We start from the raw sequence: 24,500 nt of genomic DNA on the forward strand, positions 1-24,500 counted from the left end.
CAGTACACATAAAAAGTCCTGAGGTTGATGCTGCCATGCCTCTTCATTACAATGAACATGAACACTGTGGTTTATTTGTAGTTAATCCTACAAACACCATCCTGCTGCTGTAAATACTCACAGCAGACCCCATCTCTGCTAACAGGCATCTGAAAATAGTCCCCACCGAAACAACTTTTTAATCCTGTTTGAGAAAGGTTTGTTACATGCTACAGTGCCCACGTGTTTAAGGAAATGACTTTACATCTTTAGCAGGAATGAATGGGCTTGGGTGGGGTTGAGTGACATAAACAGGGTGTTGAACAATGGATTAAAGCTGTTGGTTTTGTTCTTTTCACAGGATTTGGTGACAATAAGAAATCGTGTGCGCATGTGCAGCTGTTTCTTTCTATATATATATATTCAGAGTGATGAAGAACACACACAAGATAGTTACAGTTTTGTTGCTACGTGTGATATACTTCCAGATTATACACTGTTTTGCTACACGGTGCACTAATAACTTCTGGATTCGTTACTTCTAAACAAATTCAGAGAAAGCTTGGTGGTTGTTGGGTTGTTGGTTGGGCTGAGCTCATGATAAACTCTATAGGCTTAGGGGGAAACATGTATATGAAATTTTTCCCTGTAATACAGTAAATTGTGAGGTTCAGAGATTCTCTGAGCTGTCATTTCTCTTTCTCACTGATGCTAATTAAACCATGACTCTTCAGGGCAAGAGGCCCCCGAGGCTACATCTTCCATTACTACCCTAAGTATAGCTAAATCCACACACATGCTAAACTAACGGCTCTCCACACATAAGTAGAACTTGTACACTGAATAAAATAAGACAATTATAGCAGACAGGCTTTATAGTGTTCTGTAGTGCATAATACTGATGAATACTCAAATGGCTTGTTAGTTGAAAGAACACAGTTGTTGGATTCGAGCACTCGGTGAAACTTGTTTCACATGCACAGTAGAGGCAGCGGTTCTGCAAGCCTCTATGAACTTGGCTACTCTGCCTCTCAAGGGATCACTTACACACTTCAAGAGAGAAGAGAGGCAAATTGTGACCTCGCTACATGAAGGCTCATTGACCAAAAGCTGCTCACTAACATCTTCTTCTCCAAAGTCCTGTTACCCTGAGAAGACTCCAATCAAAGGAATGGGAGGAAAAAATCCAAACAGGAAAGTTTTGGTAGCATTTTCTGTTTAAAAAAAAAAAATTTTTTTATCACATTTGGCACATTTTGACTTTTACTGCAAGGCGACGGTTTAATGGCACCAGGAGTCAGTCATCTGATTTTCAAACCAGCAGGCCCTTTCCATCAGGCACTGTTGGAAATTAACAGATTATCTTGTTCACTGGTCCGATTCACAACTGTGATTACTTCACACTTCCAACCATAAGACTTTACAGCCATGTTAACCTGGTTAAGACAGGAAGCAAATCACATTGTAAAAAAAAAAAGAAATCTCATTCTTCACAGTGTGATTTCGAGACACAAATCAGAATGAAAACAGCTAGCTACACAGCCAGTGGCATTACGTCAAGCTTTTACAGAGAAGCTGTTCTTGTTGTTTGCTGACAAAGAACTGTTGGCTGCTTTACACCAATGTGGAAGCTTTTATACATGACAAAATGAATATCGCAACATCTATGCTTTGATCAGATGGTAAACGCAGACAAAGACAACACAAAAGAGCATTTACGATCCGATTGTCATGATGTTCGACTGAACAAGAATAAAAAATAAAGGCCTAATTTGTTTGAATTACCTTCAGATAATTCCACGCAGTCACAAAGAAATAAATTCAAACGCACATGAGGAGTTCAAAAGCAAAGTTTGTTTTGCGCACACAAGGAAAGCCGTGGCCATCTGCCATCCGTATTTATGGTTTCCTTACATGTTAAACTGATTAAAAGTTTAAATTGAACTCTAATTGAAAATACCCAAGTGAACAGAAAAAGGATGTTTGCCTGTAACCACTGGCAGCTTTTCGTCTAAGCATTCTGAAGCATTCTGCGGTATCGACTGCAAGTCTCAAAGAAGGTCACTTCTCCAACACAGGCCAGGCAAAAGGTGAAATGAGACAACTGAAGCAATCTTAGGTCAATATGAAATAGAAATCTCACAGCTATACTGTAATAAAGTTACTGAAGTGAAGTAGTGGAGCCATAAAGGGGAACTTTTACAAGGAAAGAGCTGTCTAGGAGATTGGTTCGCCCACTGGCAAACAATGGCTTCTAAGAGCTAAGGCGGCGTGGTCAGTGGAGCACCATGGTGCTGAATTACAGCATTCACTTTTAAAAGTAAGTTTTGTTTTACAGGGAATTAAGTATTACTTATCTGTATGTATGTTATGTTGCAAACAAGACTTTAAATCCTGATGTGCACTTAAATTTTTCTCACAGTTTTAAAGGGATAAAATCATGAAACGAATCAGATGCTAATGATCTGGATGTTTTTGTGCAGCATTTCAGGTGTGTTTTATTGTATAATTTAACAAGATATGTGGCGTATCTTTTGGTTTTGAACAAAGTCTGACTTTCCTGGTTTGTGGTGAGGGTTGAAGAGAATATCGTGGACACCAAAGTCATTCGCTAAACTGAAAAAAAAAAGCCATTCACATGAATAGGAAATCGTATGCAGAGTGAGGCATTTCTTATGAGGGATTTAAAAAAGTATGCTCCTGCCAGCATTCAACAATCATTTAAGTATTTAATAAATATAAACAGACACAACTAGAATCAGTTCAAAGCTTAATCTATTAGATAACGTGCAGAGAACGAATCATCTGTTGACTGATGTGCAGAGATACCGAGTGAAGCTGCTGTGTTTTCTTTTGAGGGCTACAGCTTACAGTATGTTGTCATCGTTGTGGTAATTGTGACAGTATGTGTTGTCAGAAATTGTTTTGAGGAGAAGATTTTTTGCTCTTTAGTGTAATATGTTTCAACATGAAACAGCAAAGGCAGGGACATTTCATTACAATAATATCCACTTAACGTGACATTAAGGGTGGGGCATTTTTCCATGCATTTTTGCATATGGTAATAACAGCACGGGGCGACTATGGCTCAGGGGGTAGAACGGATCTGTCTGCTGATCGCAGGGTCGGTTCGATCCCCACCTCCCCCTGCCCACATGTCGAAGTGTCCTTGGGCAAGACACTGAACCCTGGTTTGCTCTCCAGCCACTGGGGATGCATTCCTAATTGCCGGTCCCAAGCCTGGATAAATGGGGAGGGTTGCATCAGGACATCCAGTGCAAAAAAAAAAAAAAAGCCTATGTCAAACCAAATACATGGATCATAAAATCTCAAACAAACCCCCATACAAGGACTAGCTGAAAGAAGAAAATCAGAATAATACACTATGAAATTTGTGTAATTGTATCATTGTTCTTGAAATCTGGCTCAATATAGTTCTTGAAAATGGCCATTTAAGCATAAAAGCACAGTCTGTTCTTCCTTTCAAACATTTACCGAAACACTTGCAAACACAAAGACATGAAATGAAACACGGTAAGACCCATTGTGTTATCTAAACTGACTTTGATGATCCAAAAATTAACCAACAATCGTCAGGAGCTCTTTTGTGATCGCTACTAACCCAAACAAAATATCATACAACTAGAAATATAGACCCATCATGAGGACATGAATTTTTTCTCTCCTGTATGATTGGCTTAAACTGTTCCACAATATTTTAGTATGCATGTTGTGGTGGGGCAACACTGTAATTGTTTCAGTAGTGTAATTTATATAAATGTCCATTGGAAACAGCTGTATGAAGCATGTGGATGAGACAGTGGCAGCCTCCAAAGAGTTTAGTGCTTTGATAGAAATGAGGATAGAAGGGCCATGCAATGAAAATTATTCCAGAGAATTCCTTAATAGATTACGAAATGAAGGAAAGAAAAAAAAAAGGGTTAATCTGTGGCACAAAGCAATTGTGAAAAATAAATGAGATAATTAATAGAAATTGAGAGGTAGGCATTTCAAATATTTCTACGTTGTCTTTGTTTACCTAACACCTCTCTGGTGTTATAAATCCACTCCCTGACGTTGGTTTGGAAGGATTTGATGCTACAAAACCAAAAAAATTTTTTTACAATAAATACACACAGCAAACATGTTTCATTAAAGTGACCTCAATATGCAGTTCTTTATGCAGTTTAACGTAATGATTGTTCTACATTGTGCTGCATTTGCATGTTCAGAGTTCAACCAATTAAAAGCTAATTAATTAGACACAATTCTATTAAGAAACAAATCCCACTCATCAATATACACAACCTAGGGTCACCCATTGCTCAAATGTGAATTGGCTCTTTGCACCACGCGGACTGGAGAATAGCACAATAGCACTATTCGAGCTCACAATAAACAGTTTGGCACAGATATATTTGATGGAGCACAAACTCATCAGTGCTGATAGATTTTACTTCCCTGGATAGAAAGCAGGACCAGGAGGTGTCACTTGGACATAAAGCTTTCTCTCAAATGGTCACTATTAGGAAAAGGGCCAGGTGTTCAGTGCCGGCAGCAGGGGTCTGGTGGGGGGGGTTGGTGATGTGGGTGGACGGGGATCAATGCCTGTCCAAATGAGCTTTTGTGCCCCTCACTCCACAAAAAAACATCAGAATATTCATTATTATTATAGTAAACATTTATTGATAAATGATTTAAACTATTAATTTGCAAAGAAATTCAAAATACACAATACACGTTATACAATGATGCCTGATGCTGCTGCTGCTTTTGGACTAGGCACATAAGGAAACCCGACCTGCACCACCAACACAAGAATCTAACAGATCTACCCCTTCAAACTTACAATGGTCATTATTATTTCCAAATGCCAGACCATTTCCCCAAGCACAACAATGTTTACTTCTGTCACTGCCATGCAGCAAGCTAGGCCAGCTAACGTGAAACTTTACCGTCTGTACCATCCATAACACTTAAATTCTAATATTAAATATTTGTAATTCTATATTCTTCTTCTTCCATCACTTAGACCCACCGTGCAGTGCAGACAGAGACAGGCAGAGATTCATAGTTCATTTGATTGTTGTTGGTAGCGTGATTTAGTTTTTTTTCTTTATGTGATACATTAGAGTATGTGTGTGTGTGTGTGTGTGTGTGTGTGTGTGTGTGTTATAATGGGATACAATGGCTTGGCCTTGGATGAGCTTCAATTCTCAGAAAAGGGACACCTCCCCTGTCTCACCAAGCTTAAATTCAATAATGTTACACTAAAAAAAACAAAAAACGTCCGATCTAGGACCATGTAAAAGGGGGTGTCCACCTGTGACAGCGTCCCCTTTATGATAATTGTCTGTAGCCAGCGCTGCAGGTGTTCACTACTTCACAAAGACTCATATGTTACTATATATACACCCAATACTGTAATCACACTGCACAGGATGAACACGTGTTTAATATATGTAACACATTTTAAATACTGTTAATTTCTATGTATGAAACAAATGTCTAAATGTAATTATGTAAGTTATTGCAACTGTGAATCCTACAATGCACTGCCGCAAAAACAAACTATAAATTGAAAAAGAGACTGAGTAAATAAAAAGAATAAAGAAAGTGCTGGAATAAAAAAAACAAATCATATACTTTCTGTATATTTAAACAAGAAGATTTTAAATGTGAAGTTTTATTGTGTCTTTAATTTAAAGTTTGCATTTAGCTCTGATCATTGTACCCAACCAAGCTATTGACTTCTTGCCTGTCTTTCCAGGAAACATTAGTGTGAACGAGCATGTACAAGGAAAAAATAATTAGTATTGGTGTGTGTTCATGTTGCTGTTTTTATGAGGCATATTTCACAGCCTGTTCTTTCTGCAAACCCTTTTTGCAAATTTGATTCGTGGCCTTTACAGAGTGAATTTATAACACTACAAAAAAAAAACAGAACAAGGGTAGTATAATATTCAAAACTGTATAAAAATACTGTTTAATGCAGTCATATTGTCCTGGAAACACAATTAGGTAAACTGTTGAGTTAAACAAGATTTTTAACTGCTTTCTCTGACAAAAACAGTGATAAGCCAACTGTAACAGTAGAAGTGTTTCAGGGCTTGGATGAAATCTTTAAAAAAAAAAAAAAGCTTGCTTGATTCTTCACTGTACACTGGTTGCATGTCTATTTTCAATGTGCCAGCTTTCCGTCTATTTAAATGAAAGCTTAGAAGAGGAAAATAGGCAAACGGCCTGCTGGCTGAAATATGAAATAATAAACAACTACTCCACAGTTTATTTGTTATGTTTTGCCTCCCGTACAGGTTATGTGTATACTGTTAAATAAATCTGCCTCTGGCTAGTGCGAGATCCCTTGATGAATTGTGAACAGCCGACAGTGAAGAGTCTAAGTATCCTGGTCCACTTTTGTACAAGGCAATTCGTACAGCCTTGCTCATTTGGGTATGCATGAAATAACAATATCCTACTGGGAGCATTCTGAGTTTCAAACGTTTGGGGTCAACTACATGAGCAGATTCCACATGTGCAGCCCGTGGCCACTGAGGTCTGGAATCTACCTCCCTCCTGGCTGGGTGACGTTGCATGTTCTATTTCCAGACCGAGGGTTGAAGTGAGGCTGCAGGGAGTGTAACACTGACCCACATGACCTGTGGCCTAGAAAAGCTGCCTGAAGCTCTGCACTAAAAACTCCTCACTCCTTTGCTACAGCCCTTTCAAAGGAAAACAAAACCTTTGCACATAGCATGTGTCTTTTCATGCCAAATGATTTGCATCCTTTTTATTCACATCTTTGACTTGTTGTCAATGTATTCCGTACTGTTGTGGAGCCTGATGCTCACTCTCCGTCTCAAGTCTCAAGTGGGAAGAGGGAAAAGAAGTCGAAGAGGCAAAACTGCTTTACTTTCAGGCCCAGTGTCTACAGGCCACATGTCTCCAGTCATCTGTCACTAGTTTACATACATACTATGACACTTCCTCTCTCTGTGGGAACCCGTTGTCACCACTTGGCCGCCAGGAGAGGCTGACTGGGTGCTAGATGGGTCTCCCCCAGGTACCTCTAGGGAGCCACATTAGGCCTTGCTGACAGACTGACAGGCACACACACACACACACACATACACACACATACACACACATATACAGTCCATCCCTTACTCAAGCACTCCCTCCTCCTACAGTACGCCAGCTCACATGCTCCCAAGGCATGGCACACTTTGCATAAAGCAGTGACTTTGCTCTACATCAATTTTTTTCAGACACAAAATTATTTTTCACCCCTCTAGCCTCTACATGCTCCATGGAAGTTTTGAAATGAATAATGGAAACAACAGAGCTGAAGACTCGTGGGATCCATTTAAAGATGTGGGAGAGGTGATGCAGTCAGGGTTTGGATTGCAGAAACATCACGCTCCAAGTAAATGAATCTATTGTTCTGCACAGTATAGAAATGTTGCTATAAACCACGTGCAGGCCTATTAATGTCTACAATGACATAATGTTAATACATTTTCCTTTAAACCAGGAGAGCATTAGAGGAACAAAATATGACAATAAAAATACACTTTTAGTTTTTATTTCAGCCTAGGAAAGAAATGATCTGGGGGCAAATGAGCTTTGAGCAACAACAAGCTAAAAACTTGAAACCATTCTGCAGACGTCTTATTCCTGCAGATGTAATAGTAGATTGCACGCTGCAATCGAAAACCTCTTTAACCAGAACACAAGCTTTTGTTTAGTGCACACAACATCCTAGACAGCGCAACTGGACAAATGGCTTGATTTCCGTTGCTATGTTTAGCTTTTCTCAGCAAAACCTACGTTTGGTATTTCCACCTTGCCTCCCCTGATACTTAAAGTGGAAGTGAGCGAGCGAGCGCGGGGCAGTTCACTGTAACAGCTATTTTAGACCATGCAAAGTCAACACGACTCCCTGAGGTGATTTCCTGATAATGAACACAAAAGAAGTGTCAGCCCTCATGAAGCTTCTCTGATGATGCTGAACTCTTGAGCACTCTTTTTTTTGGGGGGGGGGGGGATTTTTTTTTGCACTCTTATTTTTCTGATTTAAATTAATCTAATTCCTTGTGGACTCACAACAGCGATTGTCAAGTAGGCCACACGCCAGACAACAAGACTTCTAATGACTATTCACTTATACTGTGCAAGTGAGACTTAAGAAGAAAAAAAAAAAACGCTTTAGGAATTTAAATTGTCTACATGTATTAATTTACCGGTGATCATTTTCTTATTGTATTATATTTAAATGTTTCTGCATGCAGAAATTGTTCAGAGTCTTAGGTTGAAGAAAACAAAAGGTTATTTGTGGTGTACGCAGTTAACTAACACGATACCTTACACCTTAATAAGCTGGACACTGTAACAACAATACATAACACCACTGACCATCCCCAAATCTCCAGTCGCCCTGCCTCACTTCTGCGCATGCTGCTGTGGTGGTGTCACAGTGCCACTGCAGACACCCGCTGCCTTGCCGCAGCCTGACACCTTAAACCTCCATGGCAGCATATACTCACCCCTCTATCCCCTCTTCCCTTCCCTCCGCTCATCCTCCTCTCCCTCCTCTCCACACCATCAGGCAGACCTCAACCCATCCTCTCCCCATCCCTGGCACTCAAGGCTCCCTCTGCCAGCACCTGGCACAATGCCAACCTGTCAGCCACCCCGAGTCCACGGAGGATGAATGAATCACTGAGAACTTTGCAAAAACCACTGATGGCTCACATCTCGTCTGATCATCGTTTTAGCTAATTGTCTCAGATATCAATTTGAGACAATTAGCATGGGATGTGATGAATGGGACAATGAAAAGCAGTCAAAAGATTCATTTTTATATTCAAAGCAAACCCTTGCATGCTCTTGGATATAAATATCAAAGTTAATTAAAGCATGTATTCCAATATATGAATTGTAAGACTATTGTATTGTCATACAATGACAAAATGAAATGGTTGACCTACAGTTTTATTCTGTGAGAAAATGTGTTTAAATTCTTACATATTTTATCTCCTTTTAAATTTAGAAGAAGCTACATTTCTTGTAGAATGAAAGCAGCGGGATCACAGTCTCCCTTTGTTATCTTAATCAAGGGGTTATTTTGATTAAGACAGGTCAGCATCAAGAGAAATCTGAGAGTTTGAATTTGAAGAAAATACACTTAAAACACGTAGCACTTAGATTAAACCTAAAAATGAAGCTGACAAATGTGGTGTGGTGGAAAAAAAAAAAGTGGTTCTCTAGTTGCATGGGTGTTCAGTCTAGCTAGAATGGCGGCCTCGATTGCCAGATTAGTCAGACACTGTTATGTGTGAACACAAGAGGAATTTCAATACAGCAAAATATTGAGTTTTCTCTTATCCTCTTGTGAAACGCTTGCTGCTCTCTCACAATACTCTAGAAACTCCCCAACAGCACACAATAAAAAAAAATAAAAAAAAACACCTTGGAAGAAGGACAGGAAAAAACACCTCTCTTCACCAAGGTTATTCAATGATAAGCAACAGTGCTCAGGCACACAATGACGGCTCAAAGTGCCAGCTATTTTCAAAAGCCTTGTAATTATAGATTTTGTTAATCATAGTCCTTGAGGATTTGATATTCACTACCTGAGAGTAACAGTAAATAATCTCACTAAAGACATCATTTAACGATACGAACGCAGATTCAGTCATATGCGCTGTGTGTTATGATTTCTTATGGATAATGCCACTCCATTCAGACCTACATATTACGCTTTTGGCCACAATGCTACGTTATAAAATGATTTTGAAGGGATGTAGAGAAGGCTACATTAACAAGACAAGATCTGTGGAAAATTACCTTTTTTTTTTCTTTCTTTCTTTTTTTTTTTTTTTTGCGAGATGCACACACATGCTGCAAGACTTCAACTTACAGCCAGGCAACACTCTAGGCGTAGTCTATCTTTGCTGAACTAAAGATAAGAAAATCTCCAATCTTTCTGGCCACTAAAAAAAAAAAAAAAAATCAGGAATTTAGCATGTCTAATTAAAATGTAAACAGTGTAATGAGGACATCAGTGATTTAGGCAAATGTCTCTCTGGCTGCCACTGGGGGTATGATAATTACAGAGGCAAATCTATGAATGCACATGAATCTCCTACAAGTCCAGATTAAAAGCCTTAGTGCTAAACCTAGTTTAGTACACCTGGGGATTGTCTATTCTAGCCAATCCCCAACAGGCTCGGAGCTGCCTCGTCTCCTTATGAGTGCAGAGACACCTCATGTGAAACAAAGCCTCTGTTTCAATGTGTTGAAATGAGGAGACCAAGGAGTTTGAAGGCAACAAATGCTATTCTCTGCGTAAATAATATGCCCGGCACACATGGCCTGAATAAACCAGCCTTCCAACATGAGTCATGAACATGTTTCTGTCATAATCAGTTATTTAGTAAAACCCTAAGCTCTATAAGTACATTGCGCATTATGGTATGGATCATAATAACAGCATGGGATGCATGTGTGATAGATTAGTTTCGTACACAAAGATATAAAGAGAGAAGAAGTCAAAGGAAAAAGAAAAACATGCACAAAGACAAACAGGCATGCAAGCGCACATACAGTACGTGCACACATACATGCACATAATCCTTAAATATAAAATGATATATGCTATCATACAACCAGAGGAGCACAGTGAAAGATGAAATGATTCCCAATAGGCAACCTGTGTTGTTTTATCCACTATAATGTGTTTAACTAAATTAAACTGGGAGAATTTTGTTTGAGATTTGAGAAAAAACAAAACAAAAAAAAACTGCATGACAGTCCTGTAGCTAGGAGACACATGAAGTACAAGCAGCCAATGGTAGGCACATGCATTTTAGAAAATGTCTATGCCATATGCTGTCACTCAGAGGAAAAAAAAAAAAAAAACAAGTCTGAGCAGACAGTCGCTGTGTCTAAATGAGATGGTAGGAGGAGGAGGTGGGGGAGGAGGAGGGGGAGGAGGAGGGAGAGAAAGGGAGGATGTCAAGGATTCATGGTCCTTCATCTTTGCAGTAGAGCAAACACGTCCCTCAGTATAGCAACAGACAGCTGCCTCCACTTTCTAATGCAGTCCAACTTAGATCACTGCAAGAATTGTCAGCGTAGAGAGAAAACACACAAAGATAACATAGCAAGCTGCCATGAGGGAAACGACAGAGATGTGGATACAAGAGAGGGAGACGAACAGCGAAAGGGAGAGAGAGAGAGAGAGAGAGAGGGAGAGAGGGGAGGGAGGGAGGAACACGTAGAATACTTAGAAGAAAGGCTGGAGTTTTTTGTCCCTTCTGCTATGTTACTCCATTGGGAACTCCTTCTCTTTTTATATGAAAAACACTGAAGTAACCACTTAACATATTTGCTTAAAGATGACAATCCTGCACTGATCTAGTCAAAGTGCTGGACGGGATTTCTTGTACTTGCTGACAAATAGATCCATCTGTAAAGATGAATATTTCATCGATTCACAAAAGCATTGCAGACATCCCAGGGGGTGTTTACAGCTATAGGTATTCAAGGAGCTTTAATCGTCATCATTAGTGCACATATATAAAGTGTCGGCCCTGTCATATGCCGCTTCTCTCCACTAATGGTTTATGTAATATCTGTCAATTTTAATGATCGTTAATAGAGAATTCAGATTATAGACAGAGCGTTTAGAGGTGCTAACTTCTTTACACAGACACACGGCACCATCAAGTGCTTTTGTTTTTGTTCTTGGGCACAGCTGTATTAAGTAACCTGACAATGAATCAAGCGTATGCTTTACGTTATAATAGTCATAACAGTAGAAAACAGTGAATGTCTAAAAACCCTAATTTGATTTATGTGGTGCCGCTAGTACACAACAATAAATATGAGCATTTAATGCAACATATTTAATAGAAAAAAAAAACATTTAAAAATTTCAGAATTACTTTGGAAATGTGATTTCTTTTTTTTTCTTTCAATATGTCGTCGTCACATTAAACAAGGTGCACTGCCTGCAAGCAGTTCCTTTGTCAACACCACACGACTAAATATAACAAGTACGAGTATTTCTATATCCTGGTGTTACTGGGAAAAAATAGGTGGATGCTGTTATTTAGTACTCCAGACAGCGTCTTGTTAGTATTTACAGTCATTCTTAAAAGTGTAGAGTATGTGTGACTTCCAGTGAAGAGGGTGATGAAAACAGGAGGGTCAGCATCTGTTGTCAAATTCGTCTCAGAGATTCATGTCAAGCAACAGCTTAGATTGCTATCATAAGTGCTATCCTATCAGAAATAAACAGAGCTGTCAGCTTCTTTCCATGCACACTGGAGGTGTCTGGGGTTAAGTAAGGACCTGCAAGAATCCCCTAACACGCTGTAGGAGATCAGACGTGGAACCCTTCCAGGGTTTGAACTGTGATAAATATCCTCAGGTAGTACTTGATAATTAAGATATTTATCATGGAAGATCTGAGAGAAATGGTTGAGAAATGAACGAGATTTGTTTCTACTGCTTGTCGTTTTTTCAAGATTGACATACTCTCATATATAACTTCTACTAAAATTAAGCGTCATCATTGTGATTTTTAAAGTTATGCATATATATAATAGTTAATTTAGTTCAGATTGGGAGTATATGCAAGCTGTGGATACAGATTTAAATATAATTAATTGCTCCAAGCTATTTGCCATCCAGTTCAGTATCCATATCTGAACAGCTCCAATCAAAGTTCTTTTGTAATAAAAATACCCATCGTGCATGCATGTGTGTGTGTGTGTGTGTGTGTGTGTGTGTGTGTGTGTGTGTGTGTGTGTGTGTGTGTGTGTGTGTGTGATGGGAGGGAGGGTGGGGGTATATGAAACACATAAAAATCTGACCAATAAATTTAATACCCACTTTACAAAAACACATTACAACCAAACACTCAAACATAATGAACGTGGTAGTAATGTACATTTTTTTTCCCCCCTCACTGAGTGACGAATGCTGCAATGCTGTTATTTTTTTGAAGAGGAATGAAAACATACTTCAGCTCACTGCTGATGATGTTAATTTCCTCTCAAAGCAAAACATGCAAATGAAATGTGTGAACACAATTAAGTAAATTGTTCTATGGAGGTGGGAAAGGGTTCACGCAGGACAAAGTGTTTGCAAAAGAGAGAGACAGCACACAACTTGTTACTTCTGCTGACTTTGTATCCATGTTCAGATCCATTTACTGGCTTGTCACAAACCATTTACACTGGGACGTGGATAACAGCTATTTCTGACGCTGCCTTTGTGCTAATTTGTTAGCAAATCTCATTTTCTGTCACTGGTGAATTGTTATTGAATGCGAAACCAAATAAAAAAACACGTGAACTTCATAAATGACACTTAAAACAAGTGTTAGATTTCCTACATCACGTCATTACATATGCAATAATAATATATTAATTGAACACAAGGTGTAGTTTGCAACCGGTACCAGATAATTGTGAAACTGTGACACTGAAATGATTTCTGTATGCAGTTTTTTTATATAAACAACAGGCATTTCAACAGAGGCAATAATTTTCTAAGGATTTACAAGAGATCCTGAGCTACAGCCATGTCATAAATTTGAAAATGAATGACATTTAAAAGCTGCCCTGAGAATATCTTCTATAAATTCTTTTAAAGGCAACTATTTAATTTATGACATAAAAAACTGTCTACAATCCAAATTTGCTATAATAAATACACATCCATTGTCGGGGGCTGTTGGTGTCATGCATGCAGAAAATATGAAAGCAGTGCAACGAGAAAGAAAAAGCATGCAGAAAATATGAAAGCAGTGCAACGAGAAAGAAAAAAAAAAGTTAAACTGCACATAAATAATGTCAGTAAGAGAAACCAAAGCAAATTAAAATGAGAGAGGGGGAGGAGGAGGAGGAGGAGGAGGGGGGGGGATACTTCAACCTTCACAATTAATGACATAATGTACTCTTATCTCTGGACTGTTATTCATTATTATAACCCAGATTTAAGTAAAGTTTTGAAGATGAACCAAACATGCACAAAGAAAAATAATAATTAAAAAATAAATTTAAACAAAAAACACTGCAACCTGTTATAATATGACAAATATGGAACATTCATGAGAATTACAAAATGAACATACCATAAATACTGGTGCTAGTGATCATGTCTTCAAGCCTAAAAACAAGAGGAGAGGGGAAAACAGCAGAATCGGAATTTTCACGAGGAGGAATTCCAAAGGTTGCTTCTCATTACAGGCACTTTTTTCCTGCAGCTATCGGATTTCACAACTTAAAAAAGAAAAAGACGCACGCTCTCCTTGTCCTTTCCTCAGGTATTCATTTAGGTCATGTAATTAAGGACAAGCGAGTAAAAACACACGCGAGGATTTTTTTCTTTATATAAAAAAATTAAAAAAAAAAAAAAAAATACAGCCCTGGACGGAGACGCGAAAGCCACACAGGCACGGCTGGAGCCTGTCACTTCTTCTTGCGCGAGTTGAAACAAGAGAATAGGAGGCATGCGAGAGACTGTAGATGACATAAAACACACATTCTTCATGCCGCCTATTAGAGGAAGAGGCTAAACCAGCGTGATGCACCCCCCTCCCTCCCTCCTTTTACTTTTTTAAAATAGATTACTTGCCAGCAGTTGTCCCACTAAAAGCGCAATGACAACCCATCTATTAACCCCCCGCCTGCGGTTATCGCGGCAAGTTTTATTCAGCCTGACATGCAAAAACTTCTCGATGCAGAAAGTTATTTAAAGAGGCTGCTCCCCCCGGCTGCATATATATGTAAAAACCATCTCCTTTAAACTGCAGAGAGCGAGATTGTAAATTGTAATCAAATCCCGGAACTTGCTTTTTGGAGAATGCAGAATTGACTGTCCGCAGACTGCGCCGCAGATCCGTGATGCGCGACACACACACACACACACACACACACGGTCTCTCTCTCTCTCTCGGCGAGCGTTTGCGCGCACAGGGCTGCTCCGTTTCTCCTTTTTTTTTTTTTTTTTTTAATTGTCAACACATCACTGATAAGACAGGATAAAGACTTACCTGTGTAGGTGACAGGGGCAGCGTCAGGGTTTATAGTACCATCGATCCGGTGAGTGCGCAGATGAATGGCTCGCGGAGGTTAAGCGTGGCTGCTCGCGATTTGAAACCATTCCAAGTTAGTGAGGGGAAGACTGACCACAGCCTCTGCCATGTTGGAATTCCAAACCCTGGACAGCTGCTCCACTGACTGAAGGCAGCACGCTGCACACTGCGCATGTTCTCTGCAGCCGGAGCCAAATTCAAAGGGAATCAACCTTAATCAGCAGCAGTTCACAAGCAGCCTATTGTGAGTCCGGCTGTAGGTTATTCTAACGCGTTAATAGTGAATGTGTGCACGCTCTACATGGAAATCTTCTGTGTGTATCTATCTGCACCACATGACACAAACTGCATGTGTTGCATTATATCTTACAGCTTTTAAATGCATTGTTGTCTCTTTGGAAAATTCTTCCACCAACTGCTCGATAAGCCTTGTGTAAAAATAAAATAAAAATAAACTAGAGCACAAAGGAAATCAAGTGGCAATCTCCGTCTAATATTGTAAAGTGCTAAAAACTGTAATATCTAGAACGGCCACTTGAGGCTGGCTGCACAAGTGAGTCAGTCTCCATAAGCGTTCATGTTAAAATGTCACTTTACAGCAGAAATAAACATGTTTACAGCCTGGTACAAAAAACAGTTTTGGTCTCTGTGGCAAATTTCACCGTCCATGACAACTGTACTCACCTGTTCAAATGATATTAAGGCTTAAGGTTCTGCATAATTAACAGCATGGCTACTTTGATAGATAGGTAAGTTGCAGATGGCTTGAGCATCCAGGCATCATTCAGCCTGCCAATGATCCACATCAATATTTAGATTAACCAGAAGGCAAAAAAAGCAGTACATTCAACATGGCAGCGGCAACAATGACATATTTGATGGAAATAAGTTTATTTGTTTTGTTGCCGAGAGTTTAACGAGAAAATTGATACCACACACGATATGTGCCTGCAAAATATGAAGCCAGTGTAATTATCTGGATAGCTTAGCTTAGCATAAACTCCAGGAAGTCACTGGCCTGGCCAAAATATAGTTCTTCTACACACTAGTGTAAAATTTTTAAGTTGTTGTTCACACTATTTTGGGTTTAATACGATTTTAGTGAGCTTCAGAGGTGCTGGCAGGCGGTAGAGCGGAGCTAGCAGTTTCCCTTTGTTTCCAGTCTTTATGCTAAGCTAACTAGCTACATATCTGCATGACATGTGAAAGTGGCATCAATCTTCTCATCTACATCTCTAGAAGGAAAATAATCGTAACTCTTTAAAAAGGTTTTGTCCAGATTTATTAAAAAAAAAAAAAAAATATAAAAATCTTTATTCCATTCAATGATTGATATTCTCCAGCTCCTCTCTGTTGTCTGTACATGGCCTTGAAAGAAGGGGGTGATCTCTTCTCCTCTGGGGAAGTGTTGCACGAAGACCCTGGTTAGACACATGATATGAGGATCGGCACCAAAAGTCCCATTATGCCCTCTCATATCCATACCCAAGGCCCTAGGAGTGATGCATTGATTCAGCCTTCAGTACTCCCTTGACTGTACCATGCTAATTCCAACTACGTGAGCTCTTTAGAGAAATCCTACCCAAAAGGCAGGACGCAGAGTAGCCGCTGAGCTGCTCTGGACAATGACAGTTTAAGCTTGTACACTCCAGTATCATTCCCTGTCATCATCGTGGTGTACGCTGAGACAAAAGCGACTGCAGATTTAGTCAAAAACTGTCCAAGATTTAAACCCAAAAAAACAATGAGAAAATGATCATAATAACAACAGCACGTGTTTGATTCTTATTTGCTCTGCTGCTCATTAAGCGAGGATGCTAGTGCTCATCAGAATTTTCTAACCATGGTGGAATAATGTCCTGCTAATGCTCAGCTGACTCGACCAGAAGTGAGTGTCCACGCTTGTAGGAACAGCCTGTGAAAATCTCTGTGTGCTCTGGAGGTCACGGTGAAAACAACAGCAGTGCATTTCCAGGTGTAGCCACGTCCATTGTCTCCTTCCTCATATGGGCATGTTCAGTCTGTGCCTTTGTCCTTGTGTCAGCAGGCAGGACATTCTAAATTATTTTGCTCAGCTGCCTCCCTGAACTCTTGCTACAGCACGTCAATACACACATCATGCAGACACCCGCACATGCAGCCACGGGGATCACAGTTCATGACCGTCACACACTTGAATCCTCCTTGACACATATCAAATCTCGAGGAATAATAATAAAAATAAAAAATAAAAAAGTTAGCCAGCTGCTATGATTCTGTGTGTTAGAATTTCAGATCTGTCATAATTTTGTTAAGGATTACTTAAAAAGATTTTTTTAAAAAAAAAGCTGAATTTCAGAAAAACGACAACATTGTAATCACTGTTTGAAAGAATAAAAGCTGAATGAATGTCATACACACACACACACACACATATATATATATATATATATACACACACACACGTAGTGAAATTGTTCGTTTCCCCAGGAATGAGGTTAGGGATCTACGCAGCACGTGACTGGCTGTTTTTTAACCTTCTGCCTACAGACTCTTATGTCATGTGTGATCACTTCAGCAACGTTGCTAGGCGTTTATTGTTTTTGCCACGAAACACTGACTTTGGTGAAACCAGCTGCATCGTGCCTTTTCCTCACAGGAGCATGCATCTTGATGTAACAAAGGCTGTTTTTTTTTCTCCCGATCAGGTGTTTGTAGAATTATTGACTCATCTTTACAGCAGTTGTTGTTAAAAAATTGCGTAATACTAACAGCGTGAAGCATCAATCTTTAACCAAAGTAAAATTATTTATTGAGTGATTCCACTGCCACTGAAAAGTGACACTCTGACTGTGTTTATGTTTTCTATCATTACACAACTTAACCAAATCCAATTTGAGGCTTTTCATGGAGTAAACAACATTTGCTGAGATGCTGTACTGTATCTCTGGGCTATCAGAGAGCAGCGATCCTCATCAGGAATAGAGATCTTTGAGTAGAAATAATACACACACTGAGGCTGTCTAGTCAGAGCAATGAAACATTTTTACGACAAAAGAGCACCAGCTATTATAAGAAAGATGTGCAAAAAGCACAAAATTACAGGCTTGATTTCCCACATTATTTCAAGATCTGTATCCAAGTCCCTGTATAGACCAGGGCTAAAATCCTAATAGGGACAAGCTTGAAGTGAATAGAGCCCACAGAGGATAAGCTACTAAATCTTGCAATAAAAGCAATGTGATTTACAGTAAATTCCACAAGGCTGACAGTGCCACAGCTGAGGGCATAAACACTCCTTTCAATGCTGCGCCTCAGTTCTGTCTGCTGTGAACTACAATCACACAGGCATGCTGCTCGGCAGTGGTGACTTTGATAAATCACCAGGAAGTCCCACTGTTGGCTTAAAACTAGAACTTGTTCAGTTGCAATTCTGCATTTGTCCCTCTTTAATGTGTATGGAAGTGGCTTTAGCAGTAATCTGTCAGTGATTGATTAGGTGTGGCCAAATCCCCTCTCCGTTCTCCTCTACTGGCTCACTGTTCAGCCACAGCTGTGTATTTACAGAAAGATGGCTGTATTAGGGGAGAGGCTGCCTTATTTACCTGCAACATAAACATAGTTACTTCCACTTGGACGACTATAACACGCAGGATGACCACCAGTAAAACAAGAAACGAGAAGTGACATGTTTTTGTTGGTGCTGGATTCATGCACCGATGGAGAAACAAACACACTTAGACCTAGGGCGGGTTTGTTATGGGAAGAAGAAATCACATCTTAAACTGTCATCCATGTTTGTAATAGTCAACAAACTCACCAGTGTGAAGTCTAGACGGTCAACTATTATCTTAATGCGATTGCAATCACCCTTTATCCTGTGAAAAAATATAACAGAAATGTATGTAACTATTAAAACATATCTTTTGTATGTGACACAAGAGGTTGAAAAAGCAATTTAGACAGGGTGCTGGATATTGATCACACTTACCAGCAGATCCATTTTAATTAAATATTAAGAGAGTGTGCAGCATTGATAGCAAGTGAGCAGCAACTGTTTCTTGCTTTTCTTTTGCCGTCATTAAAAAAAATAAAATACAAATAAATTATACAGACTAAAAAAGAAGACATGCTTTAATAACACTCACATGTAATTAGACCTGAAGTATTAAAGCCGGGTTATCTGAGATGCATTTTGTATTCAAAGAATATTTTAGTTATTTTTAAAAAAGAAGGTCTGAGTACGAACATCCGTGCATGAATTTTAATGGAGATACTTAAATGGTAATTATTCCACTCAGGCTCAAACGTAGGTAACAAATGGAATTCAATCAGTGTCCGTGCATAATGATGGTCATTAGGAGAAAGAAAATAATAATGACATCCTATCTGCATTAAACCTGCAGACACTTTACACAATGATCCTGCAGCCATTATTGATCTCCATGGAGATAAGCAATTGTCACTTTTCAGCATTGTGCCTGAATGTTAAATACAGCTCATTTTGTTTTTCTGCAAACTATTTCAGCCGACACTAAATTTTCATTTAATTTACTTCACTACTTGAAATCCTTGGTCCCATTCCACATGATTATAATTTTGGTTCATTGTCACAGCTGCCTCCTACCTTACCGCTGTTTTCCCCTCCGCTTCAAGGTTTCATAAGGCTCGCATAAAATGAACATCAAACCTGAAGGCGCTACTCTTTCCTGATACTGTATGGAAGTGTGCTATTTGTAATGCCATGCAGCCATCAGGAAATCAATGCACCCTTCCTCCCCTCTTTATACTGCATTATGTTTTACAAAGTAAAACTGAAGGCAAAATGCCTGATAGTTGAAGCAACATTCATTAGCTCATAAATTGGATAGCGATATAAAAGCAACAGAGAGAGAGAGTAAGATATCCAGCCTTCAAGCAGATATGTCGTGTCTACTCCAAAGACCCTTTAAATAACACAGTTTTCATCTTTTCTGTAACTCATTATTAGTTGAATATCGTAACAGTTGCTTACACATATTGTACAGTAGGCAGCATGCATTGAGTCTTCTCCAAGATGGCCACTTGGTTGAATAATTAAATAAGATCTCCAATCAAATGATCCATGATTTGCATGCCTTCTGTTGCCAACTAGCTCCATCTGTTTGGTTTTGAGAGCTCTGACACTGTGGCTCGTGTGAGTGAAACAGCAATAATGTAATTGTGGATGTGACAGATACACCAGATGATGCAGGGACTGTTCGAAAGTCTGGTCCAAGGCATACTGTACAGCACGGTGTCATATGGTCTGCAAGAAAGCATGACAAAAACAGTTTCATAAAGGTTCCCCACCGTCTCTTCATCACTCTTAACTTTAAAGAGCCTCCTCAGTGACTTGCTCATTCATGCAAATTCAAGCTCCCCGATACAAGAACGGTGTTTAAAGCATCTCTTCTTGCATGCATCACAAAGTTACTGTGTCTTAATTGAATAGCAGGCTTCAGAGCTTGGAGGGTGAAGGACAATAGTAGCAGGGCCAGTTTGGCTGGGTGCCAGTGGACAATGCAGAGCAGGCCTCAGCTCTCAGCAGCAGGCAGAGCCCATGCCGGAGTCCACATCAGGAGAGACAGCCTCTGCTGCTTTGATGGATCTGTCATAGCAGCCAGTGTCTGCCCTCAGCTGGGGTTCAGGTATTCACCACCAATAACATGTTACTATCGCAGGTTAGGCTCTGAGTGTATTTTTTCTCGTTTGTCTCCCTTTCCCGATGTGTCTGAAGGACAATACAATATCTCCAGTTACTACCATAACTCATCCCCAGTTGTATTTTGCACTTTTTTTTATACTGATTTATCTATTTTAACCACTAATGCCAAGGTTATTCAATAAAGTCTCACATTACCTATCACAATCTCATGCTTTTTTGCCCAAGACTGAAGCCCACTATCATCACACAATGTGATTTTTAACATCCTGGTTGATGAAAATTATTTATTATTCTATTAATTAATTTTAATAGAATTTGGCCATCATTTGTATCAGTTATTACGGGGTTAACTATAGAGATAATACTTTGCATAAAAGCAAGTTTTACTATATAAAAAAGCAAAAAAAAGCAAAAGCACATTGGTGGTTATTGGACATGTTGTTTCTTGCCGGTTCAGCTGTGAACCAGTGTATTTGTCATGCATGTGTGTGCATACAGATTTACCATGAATGGACATGTTCTGTATGTTATGTTGAAATATTATTGTTAAACTGGAAACCTTTAACCCTTTCTGTGGGTCTTTAGAGCTCTGGGACCATTTTACACCCCATCAAATGTATTTATCATACTCCTAGTCCTGTCTATCCCTCAAACTGTTTGATTTTAACATTTTCTGGTGTCAAAATATCATAATTGGTGAACATCAGTGTTCTCTCTATAGAGCTATAAATCTATAGAGCCCTCATGGATGAGTATCTCTTCATTTTCAAGGTATGCCGACAATATCGACAATGTTGTGGTTCCTTGTTTAGCCCTGCTTACTGTCCCTGATCCTATAAAATAAGACATATAGGGTGCAACGCTTCTTGTTTCTATGTTAGGTTACTGTCGCAGTAATGGTGAAACCACATCACAGTGACACTGCAGACGGTTCTGACAAGAAAAACTCAAATAAAAAACTGAAAATGAAGATAAACCTGATGGAAACGATAATGAGGGTTATATATGTTGTGCAAAGTGATCATTCAGCTGTTTCTCAAAAGTAAGAAACAGAAAAAACAGCAGCGCCAGCTTAGATGTCATGAGCCTTGTCAAGTAGAAGACTGCTGCATGATTATGATGTATTATCCAATATACAGCTGTTTATATTTAAACACAGAAAATTATGTATTTTTGTGATGAAAGACATCAGTAATCGTCTGTATCTATAACCAAACTTTTTTAAAATCAAATTTAGGGGTTAATAATTATACCTATGTTCTAAAAGTTAACAATATATTTGTATTTAGCTTCATCTCTAAAGATCTAAAGTATGTATGCATGTGTTAAAACCTGTCTGATTAATGTATTCTAGTGTAAAGCCACATCTCAGTAAAGTAAAATATCATGACAACCAAATAAATCAAAAATAAAACTCCTGTTCCTTTTATTCTTCCGTTTCAGGGAACCAAAAATAGACTGAAAAATCATTAACAGCTACAAAACATTTATGTACACACATGTGGGAAACGTCCGAGCTTTATTCACAGCAGCCTTGTAAAGCACAAACAAATGCGAGAGAAGCAGAGAGGCTTGTGAAACGTAGTGCCTGGAGTCGGATTCATTTTGCAAGGCAATGCTTTTCCAAACAGCTCCAAGACTTCCTGATCGGCTGTAATCCCCAGCTTTCACACATAAGTCATTGAGAGCGATGGAGTCCCCTCTGTTTACTCACTCCAAACCAAATGATCTTTCACAAGTAGACCACTTCAGATGTGAAATGGAATTTGCCAGGGTGTTCTATCCCGAGTCTATTTCTCTGTACGCTTTACCAATTCCCAAATAGGGTTCAGTCGCTCACAGGTAATGTCTGTGAGGATTGAGCCGGGCTCCTCTGCTGTTTTAATGGCCCACGGGAAAAGGTATTTGATGGAGGTAAAGAAGTCCTCTTAAGCACATACATAGCACTGAATTTCATTTTTGTTTTAGTTGCCGGACAGTAAAGGATGTTTATAATAGCGTGTGAATGATTTAACATTATAGCGGTTGCACTAAAACGACCTATATTGTTTCACATGCATTCAATGCCAAAATTTGTACAATCCATCCAGTTGAATACCTGAAAATAAGAGGATGGATGTTCATATTGCTGCGGGTGATTTTAATGTAAAACAAAATGTAGTATAAAATAATATAATATTCTTAATTTCTTCTCAAATACAATAGATGTTCACTCTGTCATACGCTTACGCTATGTTAGAGTTAAAAGAGCGCAGCTGAAGGCTTTATCTTCTCAGTGGTTGACAGTGTTACTGCTTTGGTACGTAGTTATGATAAATGGTTGTTTTAAGAGGGCTGCATTTACTTTGTAGAGTCATTATGAGAATATTATGTATGAGAAAACAGTCATTAATATTCATTATAATTGCAAACTACTGAGCTGAATGCTGATGGAGTGTGTTTGGATGCCAGCACGGGCCTGCTTTCTTTCCTAATGCATCTCTCATTGCATCCGTACAGCAATAAATGTAGGTGTTTAGGAAGGTGACTGTAACAAAAACTGACTTCCACTAATTTTTCTGTAAGCTGGCGACACCCCTGTGGGGAGTAGAAATTAACATACAACATCATAACACGCTCTAACTGTATAAATATCACTTTTGTCATATGCTGTACATTCATAAATATGAACTAGAAAACAGCTCATTCACTCCGACTCACTTTTGTAGACTTCAGTGTATAAGATGCCTCACAGTCTCCAAAGGATACAGTGTTCCTATTCCAGTAGATAAGGGCTCCAATTTTGTTTGTGTCTGGTAATTGGAGCAATGTTGAAGTGAGGAGCACTGATACATTTCCCAGTCTATGTGTGAATGAGGCTGGCTATGGAAGGGAAAGGTCAGGCTCTGACTTGCCTTTCTCCCCCAGGGCCCTCAGCAGTAGGGGCCGGAGAACACCACAAACAATTAAACATGTTGCTTCTCAGGGTAGAGCAGCCGGACTCCTGTTGGTTAGAGAAGTTTTTACCTTAGTGGGTTGCTGTTGGTCACTCTTCAGAGCAATAATCTGCAGGTCTGAGCAATCAATACAGACACGACAGCTTCAGCCTCCATTAGTGCGGACGCCTCTGGAGTGCCTGTGCATGAGCAGAAGAGCACAGAACAGGCATCAAGTAACACGTACGCACACACGCACAAACACATACACGTACAAGCAGATATATTCAAGCTCATGCACAGAATCACCCATTCACACATGTACATACACTCACACACGGGCATAGACACATGTATATACAGGGATATGCAGTCCTTCATGGCACATATATACAGGTAAACATACATCTTCATATAGGTGACAGGTTTAATATTATTTTACTATATTAATCTATTTATTTGACGTTTTCTGTGGAAAGAAATTTACCTTCTATACTTGTAATATGCAAATATTTTTGAAAGAAACACTGAATTACATTTTTATTATTATAAGGAAACATTTTAATGAACTTATCTAACAAGTCATAATGTGTTCATACTGAACAAACCATATTAAACTGCAACATCTTTAATTAGTTTTTCTACAATGTCTGCTCATAGCAACTCAAGCATGATTAATGTTTAATGGATGTGTTTAGGCTCTAGTGCACTTGGTTAAGGTTAGACAAAGATCATAAATAAAGTTAAAAGACGCCTGAGGCAGTATTTACAAGACACATTTTCTTTATTAACATTTGACCATCTTTCTCCAAACTTTAACCAAAATTGC

General features: G+C 39.1%; 1 protein-coding gene across 2 annotated transcripts in view; it reads right to left on the reverse strand.

Annotated features, from left to right (window-relative positions):
- The window catches only part of fign (fidgetin), a 28,548-nt gene extending 13,224 nt beyond the window's left edge, over window positions 1-15,324 (reverse strand). The window contains exons 1-2 of one of the 2 annotated variants that reach the window (XM_010737459.3): window positions 15,050-15,324; window positions 14,129-14,163 (exon numbers count right to left, since the gene is read on the reverse strand). In XM_010737459.3, coding sequence (XP_010735761.2) covers window positions 14,129-14,153 — 25 coding nt within the window. In that variant the 5' untranslated portion in view covers window positions 14,154-14,163; window positions 15,050-15,324. The remainder of the gene's footprint in view (window positions 1-14,128; window positions 14,164-15,049) is intronic. The other variant, XM_027290709.1, reaches the window with a different exon arrangement.
- Between the last annotated feature and the right edge of the window lie 9,176 nt (window positions 15,325-24,500).

Source organism: Larimichthys crocea, chromosome XVIII, assembly GCF_000972845.2.
Source record: "Larimichthys crocea isolate SSNF chromosome XVIII, L_crocea_2.0, whole genome shotgun sequence".
Taxonomy (NCBI): domain Eukaryota; kingdom Metazoa; phylum Chordata; class Actinopteri; family Sciaenidae; genus Larimichthys; species Larimichthys crocea.